General features: G+C 40.3%; 3 protein-coding genes across 10 annotated transcripts in view; 1 reads left to right on the top strand and 2 right to left on the bottom strand.

The window, feature by feature from the left end:
• Positions 1-14: 14 nt before the first annotated feature.
• On the bottom strand, positions 15-9,659 carry armc1 (armadillo repeat containing 1). 2 transcript variants are annotated; one of them, XM_006794569.3, is made up of 7 exons: positions 9,434-9,659; positions 8,247-8,452; positions 7,641-7,732; positions 3,868-4,060; positions 3,227-3,343; positions 2,793-2,867; positions 15-2,216 (listed from the first exon to the last, which is right to left on the bottom strand). In XM_006794569.3, exons 2-7 carry the CDS (start codon positions 8,406-8,408, stop codon positions 2,025-2,027), a joined length of 831 nt encoding a protein of 276 aa, XP_006794632.1. In that variant the 5' UTR covers positions 8,409-8,452; positions 9,434-9,659; the 3' UTR covers positions 15-2,024. The 2 variants fall into 2 exon arrangements, with proteins under 2 accessions (XP_006794632.1, XP_035765333.1); XM_035909440.2 differs by lacking the exon at positions 9,434-9,659 and adding an exon at positions 9,357-9,412.
• A 304-nt stretch (positions 9,660-9,963) lies between these two features.
• mtfr1 (mitochondrial fission regulator 1) lies at positions 9,964-16,782 on the top strand. The gene is made up of 8 exons (XM_006794570.2): positions 9,964-10,044; positions 10,647-10,753; positions 10,913-11,011; positions 11,707-11,840; positions 11,951-12,186; positions 12,403-12,646; positions 14,393-14,573; positions 15,566-16,782. Exons 2-8 carry the CDS (start codon positions 10,718-10,720, stop codon positions 15,611-15,613), a joined length of 978 nt encoding a protein of 325 aa, XP_006794633.1. The 5' UTR covers positions 9,964-10,044; positions 10,647-10,717; the 3' UTR covers positions 15,614-16,782.
• A 1,490-nt stretch (positions 16,783-18,272) lies between these two features.
• pde7a (phosphodiesterase 7A) overlaps positions 18,273-22,623 on the bottom strand; it is a 31,964-nt gene continuing 27,613 nt past the window's right edge. For all 7 annotated transcript variants that reach the window (XM_006794571.3, XM_006794572.3, XM_006794573.3 and 4 more), the window contains 7 exons: positions 21,720-21,916; positions 21,258-21,389; positions 21,048-21,139; positions 20,766-20,910; positions 20,589-20,685; positions 20,404-20,484; positions 18,273-20,301 (listed from right to left, as the gene is read on the bottom strand). In XM_006794571.3, coding sequence (XP_006794634.1) covers positions 20,027-20,301; positions 20,404-20,484; positions 20,589-20,685; positions 20,766-20,910; positions 21,048-21,139; positions 21,258-21,389; positions 21,720-21,916 — 1,019 coding nt within the window. In that variant the 3' untranslated portion in view covers positions 18,273-20,026. The remainder of the gene's footprint in view (positions 20,302-20,403; positions 20,485-20,588; positions 20,686-20,765; positions 20,911-21,047; positions 21,140-21,257; positions 21,390-21,719; positions 21,917-22,623) is intronic.

The following is a 22,623-nucleotide window of genomic DNA, read 5'->3' as shown; positions in this document are numbered from 1 at the left end:
CAAAATTTGATTTGTACCTTTATCATTATTTGCATTAACAGTGTGTGGAATTCTACATTTTTAAGATCTGCATACATTATACTACATCTGCTGACAGTGGATGTCTGTACACATGAAGTTACATGTCTGAGGACTCAGTGGTTCTCTGTCAACCGTACAGCTGTGGCAACTCTAAAATTAAAAAGAATTTACACTTCGATCGACACATACGGACAATTCTGAACATTGTTCAAGTATTTCTTCCCAGTATGAGCCCAGACAGAAAACGTTAGAACGAAACTGCACATGGAGGTTTGTGAAAATGGACACGTTAATGATGCGACTTTAATACTGCTCACAAGTCTTGTTTTTTAGCTCACACCTTCTTGTTCAAAAATGTTGATTTTTAGGCTGTTGTTGAACTACATTAAACACATAAGTGATTATTGCTTTTCCAGAGGGTTTATGGTTTATCAGTTGAGGTTATTCAGTTCGAATCCTTGCCGTTCATCTCTTTGCCACCTACGCTCCATCAAAAGAATAAAAGACAGGATGCTCGAATACATCAAAAAATCAAAACAGAGTGATTTAGTTGTAAGGGTTACTTTCTCTTTTAAAACTCACTAAGAGGATTAGTGTTAACCGTCTGAACCTCATAATCCAACTTAAAACCATTATTACTAAAACTCAAAAAAATCCTTCACATGTATCAGATTTTAGGGAATCAGCCGCCATTTACAACACATACATAACCATACCTTTCTTACACTACTGCTCCTATGCCAGCGTTACTAAATCCTCTATATGGATGTGTGTGTGTGTGTGCGTATTTTGTTGAGCATGCACCAGCATGATCTCTGCTTTAAGGACACTGCTGGCTAAACTGAAAACTAACCTTATCATCATGAGCCGCTAAAATACTGTAAAAAATGTCAGTGGAAGTACAGGTAACACTGGAAGCATTTGACAAACACACAGCTAATGGGTTTGTCTTCACCATGCTGATACACGGTTCCACTAAAACTACAGATGATCATAATGCTGATGTGAGGACAGGAAGCTGAAAGCAAATGTAGCCTAAAGTCGACAGACACTGCAGGGCTCGCGGTTGAACACTCCTTCTTATTAGAAGACCAGAAAAGTCCTGTTTTCAGACACAAACAAAGACATCTAGGGCTTGTTCGTTAATCAGCCAACAGGCCGGTTAGTTGTTCCTCCAGAGCGCAATGCAGTCTAATACATCTGAGTCAATGTGTCCTCTTGCTGGTGTCTATTTACTATTTCTACTGAAGTGATGTCCCTTAGTGGGCAGAACGCCGGAGGAGGGGGCAGCTGCTGCCAGCAAACAACAAACATTAAACATGCTCGGAGCTCTCAAATAGTTTGAATGAGTGATGAATAAATAATAATTACAGTGAAATGTCAAAGAAGGCACACACAATAACCAAGGAGGTCAGCATCAGGCAAATTGGCACAAAGGTGTAAAAACATGCTTTAAAAACAAAAGAAAAATGGAGGGAGAGGCAGAAATTACATTATTAGGAAATTACAGGATAAAAATATGAAAAATATGTGTTAATGGGGCTATGATTGCAATTAGACATCAGGGGGAAAAAATCATGCACAAAAAAAGAGATCACTCTATTTTCAAGATACACAAAAATCGCCTCAAAAAATTAAAATAAACCTGCTGCAACCCAGTCGACGCAGCGAGACACATTCCCAGAAAGCTATTTGGTTTCATTCAGTCCTCTGGCTATGTCTTTTAGTTACATATGCAGCTAGTATATAGTTGTGCACATACAGCCAGTAGTGGGATGTGTAGCTCGTAATAGATGTACGCAAATTATTGCAGGCTTCACCTGACAGTCCAGCTCTTGCTGCACACGTGTGGCTGGGCTCTATGTGCTTTGGAGCTGGGAGTCTAGACTAGTGTAGGGCTGTGAGGCAGGCTGGAGCCTGGAAGGAGGCTGAGAGATGCTAAGTCTGCAGCTGGATGGTACCGTTGACAAAATAGGGAACAAAGAGCAGATCACGCGAAGCTGTCACCAGTAGAAAGAGCGTGACAGGAAGTTGGCAGCCGTACTGAGCCAGCCCATGCCGTCAGTGATAGATCCTACACGCGTGACAGCTTTGTCCTGCTCCTGGGAGGGACTCTCGTCCTCAGGCAGGTAGTCTGGGATGTCTGTGTTTTCCTCGACCACCACCGCTGAATCCTCCTGGAATGGCACCATCAGCTGCACACAGTCAGGGGTGGTAAAAAAAGTGAATAAAGTGCTTTTTTAAGCAAATACATAGGATTAGGTGGGTTAGCATAAAGCTCAACTGTTTGGCAACAGAGTCTAAAACCACAGTTTAGGTTCAAATACAGCAGTGAGACAGGTCTGACCCCTGCTGGCTGCACGGTAAACTGCTACTTTCTTGTAATTACTAAAGCAATAATCACTTTATTTATTTATAGGGTAATAGCTTATTTTTTATAGAGTTGGTAAAATTATGCTCTTTGAATGTGGGCCACTGCAGAATGGGGACTATTTGCTGTAAAAGGTGCAACAAGGACTAGTCATGTCTTTGGCAAAAAGCAAACTAGCCTACAGGCTGAGGCAGAGATGTGACTAGCTAATCATGTCAGTGTGAATAAGTCTCAGCCACAGGCAGGGGGATAGACTCCCTGTCCACAGATACACACAACATACAGCGAGCACACTGACCTATCAGCTGGGGGCTTCAAGGGGGAAATCAGTTTTATATAAAGGAGTTTAATGTAAACAGTGCAAGTCTAACATTGCTTTGATTCCCACAGTCCTCTTTACCTCTCCTCCATCCTCTGTCTTCACCACCTGCTGAGCCATCAGTACTTTGGTGGAGTTAATGGCCGTTCCCAACGCCTAGGAGAAGAAAATGCATTTAAAAAACAGTATACAATGTGATGATACTACTGGGCCAGCTATCCTGTGCACTAGTGCATCTGGTACCAGTATCAACATGAAATATTTGCCATCCAACAAATGTGATTACTTATATGTGACTTGTTAAGATACGTTCTGATTTAATATGCTAGGAATGACAACTATTTTATATTTAAAATACCAATTTTAAAAACAACTTCCAAGACTGTTAATGATAACGCACGAATCATCCATAGATTAATACATGCTTTCCAAATGAAACTGGTATTAGCCTTAAAGTCAAAATATGTGTCCCTGAACTCTAAAAGAGATTTTCTGTGTCCGGACAGACATTTTACCTCAGCTTTAAGGTCAGAGCGGATCCTGACAACACATCTCTTAACAGCCATCTGGAAGGTAAAACTAATGACTCCTCGAATCTTCAGCAAGGCCTCCTCACACAGGCTCCTTCGAGTCTGAAAGCAGGAAGTGACACAGTGACCATTAGGAACAGAAAGAAGAAGAAATTCTGTCTTAGATATACATTTATAAGCTTGAAAATGTGATATTTTTTTTTCAATTTTAACTGAATATTTTAATGATAAAATAATAAACTGCTATTTAAAACTCACTTTTGGGAAATAAATTATAGATTTTTAGTTTCTAGCTTCAACAGCGTTGTGTGTTTCTGCTAAGGAGACAGAGAAGCAGCCCACCAGAGGCCGTCTGTCTGCTGTAATGTAATCTGGCTAGGTGAAAGCTTCCTGGGGAGCAGCATTCAGGTTCAGGCTCAATGTCCTGCTGTTCAGAGGCTGACATTTACAACCTGACCCCTCTGCCCTCTTATCATGTGCCAGATAGACACCCTTATGATGTTTGGAAAACACGGTGATTATGACAGCAGCAAACATGAGACTCTTGTGCACTGTGGACATTTGGTATGTGTCTGGTCCTGACAGAAGCCTGACGATACGCTGTGTTAAGACTTCAATGGACTTACAGAATCGTCCAGTCCATCAATGTGCAGCACGACAGTTTTGGCCCTCTTGTTGTTGGAGCCCAGGAAGAAATGGGCTTTGCGCCGGCAGGAGGCAGCAGCTGCCTCGGCCTTCTCAGCCTCTTCTTTACCAGCTGACTGCAAAATCTCATAGATCTCTGAGGCCAGCAGTTTGGTCTCCCCAGGTGAGGTGCTCCTTCGGTGACAAAAAGTACATGTACAGATGAGTTACTAGCCCACCTGTGAAGTTTTTTTCCCAAGTGCATTTTAATAGTGCAAAAGGGATTTCCAACATACAGTTTCCAATTATATTAATTTTAGAAAGCATAAATTATTTCTATTTGCACACAATGAAAAAAAAATTATTTAAATTACCAGGTTCATTATTATTACCTACCTAAAAAACTGAGCTTTGTTTTGTTTTAGCCATAGCACTCAAGACTCAAAGCGTATAAAATCAAGGTAAATGTAGCCAGTTCAGAATTGAGAAAAGAATTGTTGACGCTCAAAAAGCAGGGGACGGACACGTTGAGTGAGAAGCGTCTAACAATCCCAGAACAACTGTCACGACATTAATAAATGACTTCGCCAAGTTAGGAATTTTAGTCTTAAAGGAGACAATCACTAGAAACCTGCACAGCAATGGACTGCGAGGTTGTAGACCAACAAAAACGCCAATACTGCAAAATAGAGACCTGACTTACTAAGGATAACCAGGAAAAAGATCATATATATTGGAAGCACATACGTTACTCAGAAGAGATGAAACTGAAGCTCTTGGCTAAAGAGATCCTGCTCATGTTTGAAGAAGGGAGAGGCATACATCCCAAAGAACACCATCCCCACAGTGAAATGCTGTGGTAGAAGTATGCTGTGGGGATGCTTCATTGTGACTGGAGCTGTGAATCTCATCAAGATGGAAGGAATTATGAGGAAAGAAGGATATGGGAAGGTTTTAACAGAAAACCTCAAGCAGTCAGCAGCAAAATGGCTCAGTGCCGTCGCTTCCGACACAACAAGAACCCAAAGCATACGTCGCCCCTGGTAAAGACCCACCTCCAGAAGACCAAACTGAATGTTGTTGACTGACCTGCAAACAGTTTTGACCTGAATACCACTGAAAATCTGTGGAGTGAACTAAAGACCAAAGTCAGTGCAAGGAGACCATCAAAGAACTGTGAAATGTTGTTGATGTCCAAGCAAGTGGTCAGCGTCACCCTACAGAGCAGAGCTGAAACTACCTGATAAGTCTCTGGATGTCTTTTTAAGTACATCTGTACTGAAAATAAAGGTGCAAAAGCTGAAGTAATTCTGATGCAAAGAATAAATCAGCTAATTTAGGCTTGTGAAAATGACAATTAATGTGAATGAAAGTAGAAACGGTATCGCCAAAGCCTGCATGACTCTGTAGGAAGTGTGAACTGACTCATAAAACTGAAATTAATTAGAGCTGCAACAGACAGAAATCTAGAGAATTAAACATTTGAAAGTAAGTATCCCCTTGCAGGTATCCAAATTCGGTATGAAAGCCTAGGGCTGTTCGATACAGCGATATATATCGGATGACGATATAAAAACGTCTATCGTTTCATTTTATGCTATCGTTTGTTTCGTGGTGCCCTAAACTTTTTACGGCAATATTTTTCATCGTTTTGATGGTCACTGTAGTGGCTATATTAATTTCTTAAGTTCTCTCTTTGTCTTATTTTTAATATAACCACACTACCGACGAACAAGCGCCTGTTTTTATGTGTTGTCGTTAGCAACAATGACAGTAAAACCCTGGCGTGTCCGCTTATTTATTTCCCACATAAACCTTTCACAATAAACCTCAAGATCCTGTTGAGACTTTTCAAAATAAACTGAATCATGTGAATGAGTATGCAGAATATTTACAGATGAGAAGCAAAAAAGAGCCGTCAGGTGCTAAAAAATAAACTTTAGACTCAGACGTTAGAACAGGCTTTTCCCTGCAGCACGCCGTGTAATAAATACTCACAAAGAAAACAGCGGCCGTTACAACTTATGTCTAAAAATGTGTAGTTTCATGCATCGGTTAAAACACTCGCCCAGCTGGAAACACTAAAAGCAAGTCGAACTGCCCGAGATTCACAGAATTTACAGAAAATGTAAAATTTTTGTGAATTATATCGTTATCGGGACGATAGATGTCTTATATCGGGATATGAGATTTTGGTCATATCGCACAGCCCTATGAAAGCCTCTAACAAGCAAAGTATACATGGTGGGTTTCATGCACTGCTTAATAATCATCACATCAAGATCTATGTGTAGCTGAAGTCTTTCATTACATGTTTGATGTTTTTAATAGTCCGAGTCTAAAGTCCACTTATAACAGTCAGATAGAAATATGCTGAAGTCACTAGTTGTTATTATTATTATTTTTTTTTTTTTTTGGTAATGCCAAAACTATGTTACGCAGGTTTAATTCTAAGCTTTGTAAGCATCCCCATTGTTCTGATTCTGGAAATTAACAGGCACCCACATTCACAGGAAGCCTTTAAAGGCAACTCATCTTTGCATCGCTCTATTCCAAAATTGTTTGTGCAACTAAAGACAATGTTGCCATTAAAGACACGACAACTGAAACACAAGTTAATTATGCCTATTCTGCACTGCCGTCAGATGTGCTACTGTCCCTTTTGCAAAAATCTCACAGCAAAGCACAATATTTCACGGGCAGCAGCTTTTCGCAAGAAATTCATGTGAGGTCAGGAGCCATTGTTGTGCCAGAATTGATATTTTATGAGGGATCCTGGGTTCCTCCTGCAGGCTATACTGCTTCATGTGTCACCAAGTCATCACTCCTTCCATATTAACCACATATGACATTAGCTGTCTGGCACTGCCACCCTCTGGGAGCCTGATGGTCCACAGAGCTGTGCCACACATTCCTAACGCAGCTCTGCAGAAGCCTTCCAGCAAACAAAACACTCTTATGAGTTAATTCATTAAATATACTTAATACTTAATAATAATCACTGAAGAAGATGAGGCTACCTGAGAGCTTAATGACTTAAGGGTTTAAAAATCACATTCACACCCGTTTTGTACAACAATGCTAGACACTTCCCTTTAGCCATGTGTTCCCACTCTGTCCAGCTACTAACGACCTCCACTCAAAGTCAGCATGACTGGGCTGTGAGCTCAGAAACTTGCTGCTGTTCCTGCAGGGCTACTGTTCATGTCAACACCTACGAGCTGGAGTGACTGGCTTACTTTACGGTTAGCATGAGCTATTGCCACAGGTGCTTCTAGACACTCAATCAGATAAAAGCAGTTGTCTCCCTTAAAAATGACACGTGCATGATCATGTTTTTAAAAGCAGATCTCATTATATGCAATGTGCAGTCAACACAAAAAATATAAAATTACCATGTCTGCAAGATATTTTACTTACTGCACAACAAAACAAGTGCTAATATACGCCTACATCAATTAGCAAATGCACAAAGAGAACTTTCAGAGACGACAAAATGGATTTAAATCTGTAACGTGCAAAACTGCATTTTAAGCCTTTGTCACCCTATTCTAGTTCAACTTTCATCACACATTCATCCTGACATGGCAAACAGAAGGACATCAGCCTGCTTGGAAAATTCTGCAGCGTGGCAAACACTGTCCATGCACAACAATAAAAAAAAAAAAAAAACATGTTAAAGGTTTCATGTAAAGAAAATGCACTGTGAGCATGTGTGTCCATGCTCTGTGTGTGTGTTTGCATGTGTGTGTGTGTGATGGGAACATGGACTTGCTTCTGCATGACATTCTGCAAACTCAGCATCATGCCCAGTTCGCCCTTCATCTTCTCTCTGTTGGCTCGACATTCTGCCAGGTAGCGCACGGCCTGCAAGGACAAGGGCAGTTGTTATCTATTTGGCCATAAAAGTTGAAAGACGCTTTGTGATATTAAAAGAAAGAAAAAGAAAAAAAGGCATGACTTTAAAAAGGGCATGCATGTGCAAACATTAAATGTTACATAACCGATATAAATACAAATGTACTGCCTTTGTGTTTACCGGATAACCGAAAAAAGTAGTTATATAAAGCCACTTCAAATGTGTGCACACAATGTGAACAAATGGCTATAGAGGAAGTCGTGAAGGGTGGCTATGTAAAGCATAGTGTTTACACCACATCAAACAGCAGATGTCCCTATTGTGCAGTGTTTCCAAATATGGACCTTTTTTCTTTTTTTCTTTGAAATTGCACCATGTGCAAGCTTGTGACTGAATGTTACACACAGGTGGAAAACATGCCCTTTAAACGGTCACTGAAACCTGTTCTGACACTGCAGGACAGCAGGGGAGGTTTTCCCTTACAAACCAAGTGTTTTGTGTTTTATGTGACCACATACTTACCAATAGTGCAGAGTAGACAACCTGTGGATTTGGATGGTCCAAAAAGAGGATAAGACCTGGCAGACAGCCTTGGTCTTCTACTATGGCTCTTCGGTTCAAGGGGTCTGCGGCAAGATCCCGCAACTGGTTCACCACAGTCAGTGCATCCATCTCTGCACTCATGGTGCTTCTTGTCTCGATGCCACACACATTAAAACAGTCTCTTCCTAAAATAAAACGATAGAAGATTTTAGAAAGCTTATGTTGAACAACTCAGAGAAGCAGCTAATTTGAGTTTTTAAAAGACCTTTTCTAAATGAAATCTAATTTTCACATCTTTTACAATTTGGTAACACGCTCAAAGATATTTGGTTTGGGATCATTTAAAGCCAAGCTCAAAGCAGTGAATGTTGTTGACAGTGTGGCCTTGCACTAGACTAACTCCCTGAATAATTTTTTGCTTATTAACTAGGGAGGGACCTTAGATCATGTGATTCTTCTGTTGTTCCACAGAGAACAACAAAAAACATTTGGTGATGCTCTTTCCAGACTTACAGCTAAAAACATCTATATTACACAGGTAAACGAACAATCTATTAATTTGGACCTATAATATAATTTTATATATGTAATCACTTTAAGTTTTATTAGCTATATTGAATGTATTTATTTTGCTAGTCATATTTCGTTGATCTCTTCGTTCACTTTTTTGTTTTAAAGTGTATAAAAGTCTATACAGCTTTATCTTCTTGCATCCAAGTCACTTGTAAATATTTATAATTTGATGTCTTTAGAAAACAAAGTTGGGTTGATTGTAAATCTTACAACGTTTAAACTAACTTGCTGCAAACCTATGTTAATGGTACAATTTCTAATAATGTTAAGCGTTGGCGGCAAGTTCTAACTACTAAACACTATATCAGCAATAACATGTGTAAAACGTGCAGTGCAGTCTGACTGAGAAGTGGATTATAACTACACAGCTACACATGTATGATAGTTGTCATACTATCTGAAGATCGAGTAGTTTAGCGTTGTATGAGGCACTTGAACCAGTACTTTAATTTGCGTTAACCCAAATACAGATGCTCCTTTCAGTGAAAAGACACTTTCTACGACCCCTAACCTCACCTCAAATCACGCCCTGTGAGACGGTCCGGGCTATGCTAGCTAGGCTAGCAGGCATTACTTGACAATTGGAGGCATACCTTCCTGTCAGTTTTCGTGGAAACCAAGAGACAATTCCCCGTGACTTCGGCTACGACGGATTCAAAGACTGCGCAACAACAAAAACCTACGTTACAAACAGCTAACCCCAAAACAAGAGAAACGAAATTATTTCAGTAACGCCAGGCCTGTGCCTCTATCTCCCCTTTGCCTGTTTAGCTAGCAGCTGTGCACTGCACTGTTTGTGTTTTGTGGCGAGCAAATGGGGTACAGCTGTTTCTTCATAAAGGACATCCCATTTTTCCACCAGGATCCTAACAGTTTAACTGCGACATAGCTCCGCCGGGAAATGTAGGGAACTATAACGAACGTCCACATATTTGCTAGCATGTGGTTGGATGGTCTGGTAGAATGGACTGTCGTGATAGCAAATCACGAGACAGATATGTTTTAGAGTTCAATGCTAATTGGTGACTTTCTTTGCCAATCAATTATAATAACCAATCGTGAGGTTAATCTACGTAATCGTTTTTTTCAATTGGTTCAAAACGCATTCCTTAGGTCCTACTATGTTAGCCACTATTCGCTGTCCATGTCCGTCGTGTTGACAAGGTGGAAAAATTGAGAAAGTTATTCTACAAGCGCAAGTCCGGTAAGTTGGAATGGAAGTAAGGCACATACTGATCTTTGGATGTGAATACAATATAAAAACACGTGGTGATAATTGTCTCGGGTACGTTATAAATTATTATAAATGTGTGTTTCTAGGTCAAATCCTTATAAAATTCATCGGATTGTATTAGCTTGCCAGCTGCTATCATTAGCCGGTTAGCATAAATGCCCGCTAAAGTTGAGACTCACTCATTTAGCTTAATCATACACTCTATAGATATGTTGGTCTGTGTTAGGCTCAAAGCGCTTGTTCCCACGCTTATCCTGTTTCGGTAATAAGAGAAGGAGAATTTCTGGCTTATTAATGTTATATAGAAAGGGAAACATATAAATATTCATATCAGTGAGGATTTACAATGTAAGAGCAGCCAAATTGCAAAAAGAAAAAACCATTGTAAATTTTAGGGGGAAAAATCGTTTCTAAATTTTAACATAGCAGAGATTTATTATTTATTGTTCCAGAGCATCTTAACGCTGTTATACTGTAGATACACAAAGTTCTTCCATTGTTGTTGTTTTAAAGTGTTGTGTTTGATGGTGGTTGAAACTGACTTTCTCACTCTTGTTCTGTATTTCTTCTAGATGACTGGTTGGTGATAATGATGTTGATGTTGGCACGTGTGCCAGTGTACCCTTGAAACGCACCGACAAGAATGAGCAAAGAGTATGCAAGGATGGAAATGGACCTGGTATGTGACAAATTAGATTAAACACAGATATTTGTTGTTAGTCAGGTGACGGTTTCACATTGACTGAGCTGTATTTAGTTGAATAAAAATTTGGCTGTACCCAGTTAAGTTATTATTCAATTGCTTTGAATTGAATTATTATTGCTTTTTCTGTTTCAGGCTTTTGGATCAGTGAAGCCTTATGGGTCCTCGAGAAGTATTGTGAGGAGAATTGGTACAAGTCTCCCGATTAAACCCTGTCCCAGGGTAAATTTTCAGGTGAGGCCAAGTTACTCTCATTAGAGCTTTTTTTTTTTTTTTTTTTTTTTTTTTTTAAGTTTTGTCTTATTTAAAGCAAATTAGAATAGAAAGTTTTTTCATTTTCATTTTCTTTTAAGACAATGACGTGTTGTCTCTCTTTTATGAGTCATTCCTTTCTCTTCATCTGTTTTCACGCACGTCTCTCCTACCTGCTGGAGTCACTGCCATGTGACAAAATCACATGCCCTCTTCAACTTTTGTTTACCTCTGCTCATCTGACTGTTTTCATTTTAGAACCATAAACAGTTTGGGTGAAGGGATATTTGATTAGCACTCGAACACTGACCTTTAAGAATTTGATTACCATTTTAAAAATGTTAAAAACTGACTCGCTGTTCTTCACTTTCCTTCAACTCTGTGCTTTTCTCTTCTTTTCTTCTGTCTCCAGCTACCCTCCGTAGCTATGAGGAATGCAGTATGTCTGCTGTAGGTCAGTTGGTTCAGCAACCTTCAACAACCTTGAGCTGACTAATTCCTACTGAGCTACCTGAACCTTTGATTAACAATGTGTAGATGCTCTTCCTCTAAACTAACCTTATTTTTACTGAATGATTTTCTAACATTAGTTGTTGTATGTGTGCCTGGTGTGCTATCATCAGGCTTTTTTTTCCCCCCCTCTAAGCATTTTTTTTTTTAAAATCCTCCTCTGATAGCTTTATCCATACCATGATGAAGCTGGTGTCTTGATTGGCAGCAGGAGGCAGAACTGCCTGGTGGCCACTCTCGCTGATGTCGCATGGATCGACAGGGATGAGGATGATGAAGACGACTATTTTAGCAGGCCGAGGTAAGACTATAGTCTGTAGAAAGATATCTCTGAATCAGGCTGAAGACTTAAGCGCTTGTAAAGAGTTACTAGAAGCAGACAGTTTTATTTCAAATCTGCAATGGAAACAGGTCGGGAATCCCACCAGGACTCATGTTTCGAGCCCACCGGCCTCACCCTCGCAGAAGTCGCCTAAAGCACCAGAACTCTCTACCCAGTATGCATCATGGAGCTTTGGATTCACAGGCGTCAGCTGCTGCCAACAACGAAGCCATTCAGAAGATCAGTGCGCTGGAGACTGAGCTTGAAAAACTCAGGGCTCAAATTGCACAAATTGTTCTGGCTCAAGAAAAGAGTGCACAGCCAGGTACTGCTTAACAATTCTCTTACAAATTTTTTAAAATTGTATTTTAATTTTTTGCAACATACTAAATGACCGTATAGTCTCTTATTTTTCTCTTCATATTTAACTGTAATAATGGAGATTTCCCTCTAGATGGCAGCAGAGTGTCACATGGCGTATACTCTATTTTCTTTCTTTTTTCCTCTTTCTTTTGTGTTACATTTGCTGCTACTACCACAGGGGCACCTCCTCCCCCTCTACCCTGTGGCAACCTGCCACCTCTCCCACCACCTCCACCACCTCCCCCTCTTCCACCCCCACCCGCAAGTCTGCAGCGGACATTTTCGGCCATTGAACTAATAAAAGAGCGTAGAGGGAAGAAGACATGCGGCCAGACAGTTTTGGAGTCAAGACCTGCCGAAATCCCCAGCATGCTCGATGTCCTAAAGGACATGAACAAAGTCAAGCTGCGATCAGTGAAAAGGTAGGCCTCTGCTTAAGACATGAATGAGATACATTTGGAAGTGATGAAAAGTGGCCGGTGAAGTGTTTCTGAGGTGTTTGAAGTCTCATTAGTGAATGCAAGTGCTAAGGGCCTTTCACACCAGACGCACAAAATCCAGGCGTATCTTTTGTGCATTAAAAATATTGTTCGGATTCACCCTTTGTTAATGCAGCAGTTCACACCAGCCATATAATTTCATTGATCAAATTTGTGGCATTTATTTATTTATTTTTTCAATGTTTTGCATCTGACCAATCAGAACGGTACATTTGGCAACATGTGCACTCATAGCTCAAATTGTCCACCGGTACTGAATATACAATGATATGGAAGTAATAAAACACAATGCTATTGTTACCTCTGACACGCACTACTGCGGCTCTCTTAGCTCTCTGCTAACAAGAGTTCAAACTGCCCCACTGACATCCTAAAATATGTACGAGAGCTGATACAGTCTCAACTCCTGGATCAAACCATAATATTTTCCCTGCTGCTGCTGTTACAATTGGATGAATCCAGAATCTCAGCCTCTTCCTTTTCTCATTTAGAAAACTTCATTTATTTTTATTTTTTGTTTGTTTTTACAGTTGTTTTCTGAGGACAAATTTTCTGCAAAAAACGCAACGCATTCTGTGTGTGTGTGTATTGGTTACACGTGAAGTTCGGCTCCATAAAATTTGGAATTTCCTGTCATTTTTATGCATTGCGCTCAGTGTGTAACGGCTTTTAGAGTGTGACACAAAGACATTCATCTGAATCTGACACCACCTTGCTAAGTATAAGCTAATTCAAGATGAATCTCCATTAAGTCATTGACTTCATGCATTACTTCAAATTCAACTTCATGTTATCAGACACATAGTGTCGTCTTCTGTTTTATTAAGCTGCTGCTACTCAAGATGTTTGTATCACGCTACATTCCTATGTAGTGCCAGAGCTACTACATGCCCATATTACAGTATTGTGTGCTTTGGTCAGGCTGTTGGAAAACTGATATGTGTAATCACATTGAGAAAAGTTAAAAAAGAAAAAAAAAATAGGGGTGGTAGATGTTGTTTGCCAAAAAATGGGTCATTTTTGCTCGTTGCTAGGTGGTTGCTAGGCATGTAGTGGCTAGGCTATTGTAGTGAAATTAAAACAATAGGATGCTTTCCTCAGGTGTTTTTAGGTGCATAAAGGCTAAAAACACGTCACTGTTGCTAGGTGGTTTCCAGGCTTCATAATACAGAAAGCATAATTCAACTAATTCAATCAAATTAGATGATGTTATCATGAAAATAATGCAAGGTGTTGTAGGGCCGTAAACGTTAAGATCTTCTTAGCATGTTGCTAGGCAACGTGATGACGTTATCATTGTACTATAGTGATAGTAGCGCCCATGTTTATATGTTCCCTATCTCATCCTAGATCAGTGGACTAATCTTGATGAGGTTTTGCATAAACATTGTCTAGAGCACCTGTGTGACGTACACAAATATTTTATACAAATCCCACAGTCGTACATATTTGTTCAGTTGAGCACCGAACGGAATGTCCCACTGTAGAGCAGAGTGGAATGTCAGATAAGAACGATATGGCACAATAAAATGTATGATGGCGTACCTGTGTGCCAGGTTTGCTTGTTGATAATTTTGGAGGAGTTCACAGAGAAAGAATCAAACACTCAGTGATTTGGTGTGTTACAGTAACATTGGTAAATGCCCCATCACCTGTGTGTGTTTACAGTCGTCTGGTAGAAGATGATGCCAAAACAAAGTCCAAGGAGCCGGCAGATGCTGCAGCTCTCATCGCCGAAGCCTTGAAGCGCAAGTTTGCTCATCGTCATCGAAACGACAGTGAACGAGATGACACGGAAGAATTCAAAATTCCTGTCATAGAAGCGGAGCCTCAAAAAGAAACCATTCTGGTGAGAAATGTTGATGTATTATAAGGAGGCTTATATTAATTTAAAAAAAACAAAACAAACAAAAAAACAACTTTTATTATCCAGAAGAAGTGAACTCAACACTCCAGATGGTCTGTTACTCAGAACCATGCATGAAGTTGTTCTTCAGAACAGTTTGTAACAGGCCTGCCTTGTCAGAAAATATTTGGCAGGTGTTTGGATGAACCATCTATCACAGGCTGACGTCAGTAAATCAAATCTGTAAATTACAGAACAGAGTGGTGAGGAGAAAACAAATCTCAGAAAATGTGTAACTCGCGGTGGAGTTCTCAAAGTTTTGTGTTTTGGAATTAGCTTTTAACTTTTTGTTTTTAAATGAGTTCAGTTGTGTCCACAGCGGGTTTGCTTGTTATTTTCACTGTTAGTCTTTTGAAATGTCACTGTATTTGGCAACTGTTTTCCAAGTTGACAAAATCACATCATCATTTTTTTTTATTTGTTTAGAATTTTTCTCATTTTTAATTCAGTAAATTGCGTTTTTTTTTTTTTAAATATTCAGTTTTAGTCTTTAGTTTACTTTCAGTTAACTATGATAATGTTTACCAGCCTGTGTAGTTAGCGTGTTGGAAAACCACTCCTGCTGTCTTTATAAGTAAAATGGAAAAAATGTTTCATCACACCTGAAACATCCTTTAACTTCAACCATACTGACCTGATGTTTCTTTAAAGGATGCTGATTGGTCAACACTAATTGGTTCAGCTACAAGTGAACAATTTGAAGCAGAACCACAAGCTGATTTTATAAAAGGGCAAAAAAAAATCTTCTTAGCGGTTTACAAAAAAGCTGAGTAAAATATTTAAAACTCAGTGTTTGTAGATGTCAGTTCAGATGGCACAGATATCATTTTTAAGCAACATTTCAGGATCTTAATTCATTCTTTTGTCATGCAGTTGTTTAAGTGCTCTGCGGATTTCTCATGCACTTAATTCTGCTGTGTTCTGTTTTTCCACAGTTTGGGCAGCACATGTTGAAAGCAACTGGAAAAAGAAAGTTGGTCTGAACAGACAATGTAAGCCTAAGGTCCAGATGTTCTGTACTTGCATTGAAATTCCTTTTAATCTAATCTGTTTCTTTGGAAGGACAAGGGATTTTTGCCGGAATACGACCTCAAGTCTCACCAGTCATCCTGACTGATTTTGCACTTTCCTAACTTATATTAACTTCTTTCTTTTAAAGACGTTTTATTGTAATTTTTTTGTTGTCGTTGAACTGAAGGTCTTAATTTTTGTGTTCAGTCTCAGTCTCGAGTGAAAGTAAATTTTATTATTGAAACTTTGGGTTTTGTTAAACCTGCGCCCCAGCAGGGCTGATCAGCTTCCTATTTTTTAAGACTGCATAAAAGCTGAAGAGTTCATAGGAAAAGAAGATTTTCTGACTTGTGCACTTTGTTGCCTGACGTTTAGACTACTTTATGATTAGGATCTGTTTATGTTTTGGTTTAAGTGAATAATTTAGTTTTTAACACTTAATTATGGCTTAGATTCGTCTCAGTGTAAATTAATGTCAGGTTTCAGTGACGCTGGATAATATTTCATCTTCTTCCCAAGTTGCCAGTTTTGCCTTTAGCTGGTTCACAATTATGCATATGTTTTTCTGTGTGATTCACCTTTAAGAACCAAAGATGTTTCACTGAAGCCCTTCAGGATTTCACCTTTCAATACCAAATTTTGCATTTCATGTCCCTTTTTTTTTGTCTTTTTGAAATTAACTGCTGCTGTATACTTAACGGTACTGGGACACATGCAGCGTTTTGTTTCTACCTCTGCTAGGAAACACTCTCCTAGATTCAAAGTTCAGCAACAACACTAAAGAAACTCTACGCTGTCACGATACTGCGAAACTCTGTATTGACAGCATGTTTTAACAAACGTACCCAAAGTCATTAGTATTGCATAAATCCTGCTTTCGTGTAGAGGTTCATCACATTTCCAAGTCTGGATTGGATTCAGAGGCATTCGAGGTTTTTAGGAAGTGTTTTGTTTAATTAAAGAATGCACATTGTTACTATTTGTGACTATTATGTATGCCATGTAATTGCTGCTGAACATCAGCTGGATTATCTTTCATGGGGAAAGTGGAGTGGATACGTCAGTAGTAATTGTTTTTGTTGAAGTTATCTTACATAAAAGTTAATTTATCAAACTAATAAATACAATTTGTCTATCCTGACCTGTTTTGTTGTAATTTTTGCAGAAGTTGTGAGTTGAAGAAATTATATGATAATTTGGTCATTTTGAGAGTTTTTATCTGAAAATCCATCAGTGTGATTTCAGATGAAATAACAGACTTAAAAAAAAACAGTCAACCTGGAAACTGAACATTTTATAAACCTATTATTGTTCAGCTGCTTAACACAAATATCTAATCAGCTGTTCACATGGAAGAAACTACAAAATCCCATTTACTCCCTCTAAAACTTGCATCTCTGCATGCAGTGTACCCTTAAACAGCCTGCCCTTCTATAAATTTCAGCTTCCATTCAAACTGTTTTTGATGTAACCCTTATGGGGAATTTTTACATGCATTTTACATATTTAACTGATATTGCGCACTCACTAACCGCTTCAGTAGAAAAACCTGTTCAACTTCTTGCTAATGCAAATCTATAGAAAAGCCAAACACCTGACAGAAATTTAGTGCACTCGTAGAGATAGGCGAGATGACCTGCTGAAGTTCAGAATGAGGAAGAAAGATGATATAAATTATTTATAATATGGCACGACTGTTGAAACTGCTGATCCACTGGGATTTTCTCACAAAGCCATCTCTAGGGTTTAGAGAGAATGGTTAGAAAATAAGGAAATATCTATCAGCAGTTGTCAGAGGAGAATGTGCAGACTGCTGCAAGCTGATCCGAAGGCAACAGTAACTCAAGTAGCCACTCGACACAACCAAGGTATGCAGAAAAGCATCTGAATATTCAACTTGTTGAACCTTGAAGCAGATGGGCTACAGCGGCAGACGACCACACCGGGTTTCACTCCTGTCAGAACAGGAAACTGAGGATAAAGTTGGTGTCAAAAAGTAGAAGATTGGGGAAAATGTTGCCTGGTCTTTGTGATGCAGCATTCAACACAAATTCAGTGGTCAGAACTGGGTTTAAACAACATGAAAGCGTGGATCCACCGTGCCTTGTATCAAAGGTCCAGGCTGCTGCTAGTGGTGTAATGACGTGGGGGATAATTTCTTGGTACACTTTCTGAGCATTGTTTAAACAGCACATCCTACCCAAGTATCATTGCTAAACATGTCCCCTCTACGACCACAGTGTACCCATCGTCTTGTGTTTGCTTCCAGCAGGATAACACACCATGTACAAAGCTCATATCATAAACTGCCTTCTTGAACATGACAATGAGATTACTGTCCTCGAATCGCTCCCATAGTCACTAGATCTCAATGCAACAGAGCAGCTTTGGGATAGTGAAGCAGCAGATTCACAGCTACAGTGTGACGACATGAGGTCAACGTGGACCAAAATGTCTGAGGAATCTTTCCAGTACCTTGTTGAATATATGCTATGGGTCGTTAAAAGGGGTCGTAACCCAGTAGTAGCAAGTTGTACCTCTAAAAAGAGCTCGAGTGGGCCTACTGGTTTCAGTTTGCCAGTATCGACGTGATTATTTATTAACTGGTGTAAAACTCAAACATTTGTCAACAACGGGTTTTATTATTCAAATTGTAACTGCAACAGGCATGTATCAAAAAGGTCAATACAGCAAAGCCTTTACAAAATCTGGCTTGACACTGAAGTCTTCCCAAAAATGGCTGTCGCAACAAATTGTAAACAGTTTTTGTCAACAGTCTTACAGCACTTAACAGCAAAATACAAATCAGCTAAAGTAAGAAAAAAAAAGCACCTGTTATCTTTCAAAATGTATAAACACAAACACAACTTGTGGCACTATACAGAATCAAAGTAGACAAACCAAACACGAAGAAATGGAATGTTCAAATTCACTCGACAATTTTGTTTCCGTACAAAAGAAGAAGAAAAGAAAAGATAGCTGGAGTTGTTCCTCGCAACAAAAAGGCAAAGGGATCGGACAGTGCATCAAAAGACAAGCACGCCATGCACTTGATGGGAACAGGAGTTGGTTTGGTCACTTAGCATAGTTTGTGCATAGTTGTAAGGCATCAGTCGAGCAGTCCTTTAGGTTTCATGTGGCTGTGAGACATTCTGAGGAGAGGGAGACTCCTTAGCTAGATCCTAACCACCCAATAATAATAATAATAATAATAATAATAATAATAATAATAATAATAATAATAATAAAAAACTTGCATTATCCTCCTCCCCTTTTACAAAAAAGAAATAATAATTAAAAAAAAAAAAAAACATCTGCAAACCCTGAGCGAGTCGAGTTGCGTGGAGTTGACTTCCAGGTGAGATGCATGTGCGGTGACTAACCACCCTCCAGTCTGGCAGGGAAGGTTCCCACCCACCCTCACCCCACTGCCCCAAGTTTAACCAGGACTGGATGATGTGGAAACATCAGAAAGAGACTATTTCCTATAATACCTTCACAGGATGTCTTGGAAACAAAGCTGCTCATCGAATGCCGCTGTTATTCGGGAGTGCAGGAACACATGGTAGAACAGGTGGAGTCATTTATGGCATCTGGTGTGTCTGAATAAGGTTCTGCTCATGGCTTTGACAGGGGGTGGGGATGGGGTGGGGGGGTAACAGTTCAAAATGAGTGGTTTCTTCACATCTGTGCTTCGAAGGCAAATGTGGGGCCGACGTGATTCGTTTCAGTTCGACGGAAAGATATAAAACAAACAAGACGCGTAAACAGTCTTCGTAGAGGCAGCAAAAGGACTGGGCTTGTCACATTTTTTTTTTTTCTGTTTCTGTTTTTACATGAGGAAGAATCTTCAATACCAATGCAACAACGGCATTACTCCAAAGTCTTAGAAAGGTCTGAACACTCCAGTTGTCTCAGTCAATACAGTTCAGATCATTCTTCAAATCTTTGTTTTCAAATGGCACTTAAAAAAAATACCAGAAAAAAGGTCTTCTTCAGTTCTTATACTCCTTTCCCCTTAAAGTTCACAAACTTCAAAAAAAAGAAAAAAAAGGTGGTGTGTTCAGTCAGTAATGCCAAAACTACAGTGGACAAATAAATAAAGCAAATAAAAAGAAAAAATACAGCAGTAGCCAAATGAGGTATCTATGTATTGCTCTATGCCAAAAAAAGAGGAATTAAAATTAAATAAATTAAGTAAAATCAGTGGTTTATCAAGATGGGAGGCCAAAGCAACAAAACATAAACTAGGTGTTCGGAACGGGTGGGGCAGCGGCGTGGCCGCAAACCGCTGGGTGCCCCACCCGACCCCCTCAGTGTATTGTGAGGCCCTGAGGCCCCCCAGGGGTCACGAGGTTGAGGTGAAATGGCACAGAAGGAGTGTGTCAGGATTCTCTGCTTCCCTGAGGTATTTCTTTGGAGCTGGTTCCTCCTGCGGTCGTAGCTGTGCTGCCGTCACTCGGCGCGGTGGCAGCGTCTCCTGTGTCTGCGCAGGCCGTGCTGGGCTCTGCCTCCTCGGAGACCGGAGCCGGCTCCTGCTGTAAGCCTCCCCAGCTGGCCTTGTTTAGCCCCATGTGACCCAGCATGGTCTGGGACAGACGTGTGTCACAGAAACGGGCCCACTCTGCAAACAGCGGCTCAGCCACATATGTCATAAAGCCTGAGGGAGGAGAAAGGGTGGCAGATGCTGATTAGGACGAGTATTTGCATTACACGCAAGCCATTGATAACGGGGGAATAAAAACAGAGCCAAAATCCTTGCCTATTTGAATGTTGCCGACTGTGTTCATCTCTCTGTCGCAAAGTGGGCTGACTTCAAGTTTGTGCTTCTTCTCAATGTCTCCTGCAAGAGTGTAACAAAGACTTTAATAAACAAGAAGAAAGAAAGGACCTCCAATCTGGAGAAGAAAGAGCAAAACAAATTAGAGAAAAATATGGACAGATAACCTTGTTGGAAGAACTCCTCTGTCACTTTCTCACTCCACTGTTTGCTCAGCTCCCATGGTCTGCAGGGGTTACAGATATCTGCACACTTCAGGGCCATCTGCATTGGAAAAGCAAAGATAAATATGAACCTGCTGTTTGCTGAGATGCAGGAGCTTTGTTTTTTTAAACCATACTAACCTGCAGGACGAAATGACGATGGCTGGCGGTGCTCATGCACAGGTTCTCCTGGTCCAGGTGCAAGCGAAACCTGGACAGGTAGTCATTCTGCCTGCTGATGTCCGTGGCCAAGATTAAGGAACCCAAATCCCTCTCCATGTTCAGCCTGAGGTATTACAAAGCATGTTTGTTTAAGAAAACACATTTTAAAGCAAAGAGCAGTCTTATGAAAGAACGGTTTCTGCACAGCTTTGTAAGTGGCACAGTTTGAGTTCTCTTTGTGTTTCTCAGTGTCAGACTAACCTGTCCTCAGCAGGCAAATGGGAGAACAGCCCAGTCTCTCTGAGCAGACCCACTGCTGACTTCCAGTGGTGGTTTTCCAGAACTGAGGTATTCTGGGTGTACAAACGAGAAATTGTGTGTCCACGTTAATTTAATACATCGTACAACATCCTTCACTGAAGTCTTCTAATAAGTTAGGCAGGCTAAAGAGTGACTGCTTTGTTGCCTTACTCTATAGAGTGTGGCAAGATAGTGGTCAGTCTTGATGAGGAAAGGCTGGTTGACCCCAGGATGGTCCAGGTCATGGGTGGCAGCTGCTAAGAGTCCCAGTAAGATGTCTTTGGAGGTCAGAGACTTGGCAAGCTGCACAAAACATAATGCAAGAAAGGTTTAAAATACAAGAATGCCTTCTCCGAAGAACTCTCAGCTCTGCATATAGCATACTTTTATTCAAAATCTGTCTGTAAGAGCACTTATTTGGATGCATTATCAAACGCACATCTTAATGGTAGCTTTCACTGGTTAGACTGAAAGAAACTGATGAGGAAAGCCTGTACTGTGAGTTGAATACTGTTGAAGCAAGAAACCTTGGCTATGCAAGAAATTTTTTTAAGAGGACCTTGTTGTGGCTAGCAAAGGACTGGGTGAGAGTTAGCTACTTAAACCCAAAAGAGCTCAAGTGTTTTGTCTCACCATGGGCTCTCGCAGGTAGCAGTACATGGCCTGTGTGACATCTGCAGCATGGACAGCATTGTGGTACGGGTTGTCGCTGTGGTAGTCCTCCTGAACCATGACCAAAAACCTCCAGAGTTTGACCATGTCCAGCTGGAAGAGCTCCACCAGCCCATACTGGTTCAGCAGGTGGAAAGTCAGGGTGATCAGGCTGTTTCCTGAGCAAGAAGTCAAATCAGAATGATCACTCTGCATTCATCCCTTAAGTTCACCTATAAAAGCTGCAACTGAACGCTGCTGAACTCTAAAACAACAATAATCACTTCTATTGCCAGTCTTTTTTTATGGATGCATCCATTTTTCCTAATTCTGCCTCCACTACACCACCTCCTCCTTCTCTGTCTAATTTTTAATAGTTGTGATTCTCACCACTGCAATCCTTAACTCCTGCTTTTGAAGTTTAACTCGGGTCAAGTCAGAGACGGGTCAAGAACATGTCTTAAAGCTGTTTTGATGATCAGATTGAGGTTACCTCAATTATACAGTGCAGGATGTGCAATTATATACACGATAAGAATTTCTTTTCATCCTCATTACGAGAGTGGCACTTAGTGGTTCAAAAATAAGAGAATGTAGAAAAAACGAATTACTTTTGTTTACCATTGACTTCCTGAACTCCACTGCTGCAGTCTGGCTTTCACACAGACCAGCTGCCCCCACCCAAAAAAAGGAGTATGATGAAAATACAAAGCACAATCTCTGAAGCTCCTTTCACACGTCAGCTTAAGAGAGTTGGAATATTTTCCCCCGTTATCCTTTCTCACATGTCGTACACAGCAGCAAATTGTCTGCTTCAGACATGCTCTCACTACAGGAAGTACTCCTGGTGGTTTGCGCGAGGGATCTTACTGGACGCAGAGGGGAG

The sequence above is a fragment of the Neolamprologus brichardi genome, chromosome 9 (genome assembly GCF_056152115.1).
Source record: "Neolamprologus brichardi isolate AB-2024 chromosome 9, ASM5615211v1, whole genome shotgun sequence".
NCBI classification, from domain to species: Eukaryota; Metazoa; Chordata; class Actinopteri; order Cichliformes; family Cichlidae; genus Neolamprologus; species Neolamprologus brichardi.
The sequence above is the reverse complement of the archived record's forward strand: the minus strand, read 5'-3'. Positions and strand labels throughout refer to the sequence as shown.